Source organism: Eimeria mitis, genomic scaffold (genome assembly GCF_000499745.2).
Source record: "Eimeria mitis Houghton genomic scaffold, Emh_scaff2577, whole genome shotgun sequence".
NCBI classification, from domain to species: Eukaryota; Apicomplexa; class Conoidasida; order Eucoccidiorida; family Eimeriidae; genus Eimeria; species Eimeria mitis.
Genome location: NW_013570918.1, coordinates 3,409 through 4,879, shown reverse-complemented (window position 1 = coordinate 4,879; position 1,471 = coordinate 3,409). Strand labels below are relative to the sequence as shown.

General features: G+C 35.8%; 1 protein-coding gene across 1 annotated transcript in view; it reads right to left on the bottom strand.

Moving 5' to 3' along the window:
* Positions 1-769: 769 nt before the first annotated feature.
* EMH_0055800 (XPA-binding protein, putative) overlaps positions 770-1,471 on the bottom strand; it is a gene marked incomplete at both ends in the record, with an annotated part of 2,954 nt that continues 2,252 nt past the window's right edge. Inside the window, 2 exon segments of the mRNA XM_013497273.1 lie at positions 770-945; positions 1,041-1,140. Of these exon segments, the coding sequence (XP_013352727.1) occupies positions 770-945; positions 1,041-1,140 (276 nt within the window).

The window sequence follows — 1,471 nt, the reverse complement described above, 5'->3', positions numbered from 1 at the left end:
AAATAAAATAAATAAAATACCTCTAGGTAATGAGCATAGTTGATGACGAGTTGGGGTGTAATAACTTTTAGTTGAAACATCTTATCGTAACAAGCTCGCACTGTATCCATAGAACCAAACATCTCCTCCTGTATAAAAAAAATAAATAAATATAAATAAATATAAATAAATATAAATATAAATAAATATAAATATAAATAAATATAAATAAAGAAAAGGAAATAAAAAAAGAAAGAGAAAGATATATTATAAGCTCGCACTGTATCCATAGACCCAAACATCACCTCCTGTATAAAATAAATAAATAAATAAATAAATAAATAAATAAATGAATAAATATAAATATAAATAAATAAATAAATATAAATATAAATAAATAGATATAAATAAAGAAAAGGGAGAAATGTAAAAAAAAGAAAAAGAAAGATATATTATTAGCTCGCACTGTATCCATAGACCCAAACATCTATATAAATAAAAAAAGAAAAAAATACAAATAAATAAAAGTATAAATATAAATAAATATAAATAAATATAAATAAACAAATAAATATAGAGAGAGAAAGAAAAACGAATAAAAATAAAAAAGCAAGGGATACATGTATTATATTGTATCATATTAACCCGCACTGTATAAACAAATATAAACAAATAAATAAATAAATAAATAAATAAATAAATAAATAAATAAATAAATAGATATAAATATATATATATATGCATGCATGCATGGGGTGTACGTACAACATCTGCAGCAAGAGCCCAAAGTTTAACAGATCGATACAATCTTTTCTGAACATCTCTGCCTGTTCCCCTGCTGCTGCTGCTGCTGCTGCTGCTGTTGCTGCTGCTGCTGCTGCTGCTGCTGCTGCTGCTGCTGATGGCTTTGCGTACAAGAGTAAGAGCCTGTGTATATAGCTGATGCCTGAGATGCATTTCTATAGCCTCACACCAAACAGAAGATAGATCATCTATTGTTTTATAAGCTGCCTGTACACCCCAATTATATACTTTTGCTGCATTCTCTATATCTCCTTTACTCTCATAAAAACGCCCAAATGCTATCCATAACACACCAATACGCCCCACTGCCTTCTCGGGGTCCACTGTAGCCACGGCCTCGGTGAACGTCTCCACCACCTGCATGCATGCATGCAGCAGCAGCAGCAGCAGCAGCAGCAGCAGAAGGAGGAGCAGCAGCAGCAGCAGGAGGGGGAGGAGCAGCAGCAGCAGCAGGAGCAGCAGGAGGAGGAACAGGAGAATTGAAATGAGGAAATATACTGATATTACACACAGAGAAAAACTGCAGCAGCAACTGCAGCAGCAACAGCAGCAGCAGCAGCAGCAGCAACAGCACCAAAAACAAAAACAGCAGCAAAACCAGCAACAGCACCCCCAGCACCAGCAGCAGCAGCAGCACCCCCACAACCCCCAGCAGCACCCCCACCACCCCCAGCAGCAGCAGCACCCC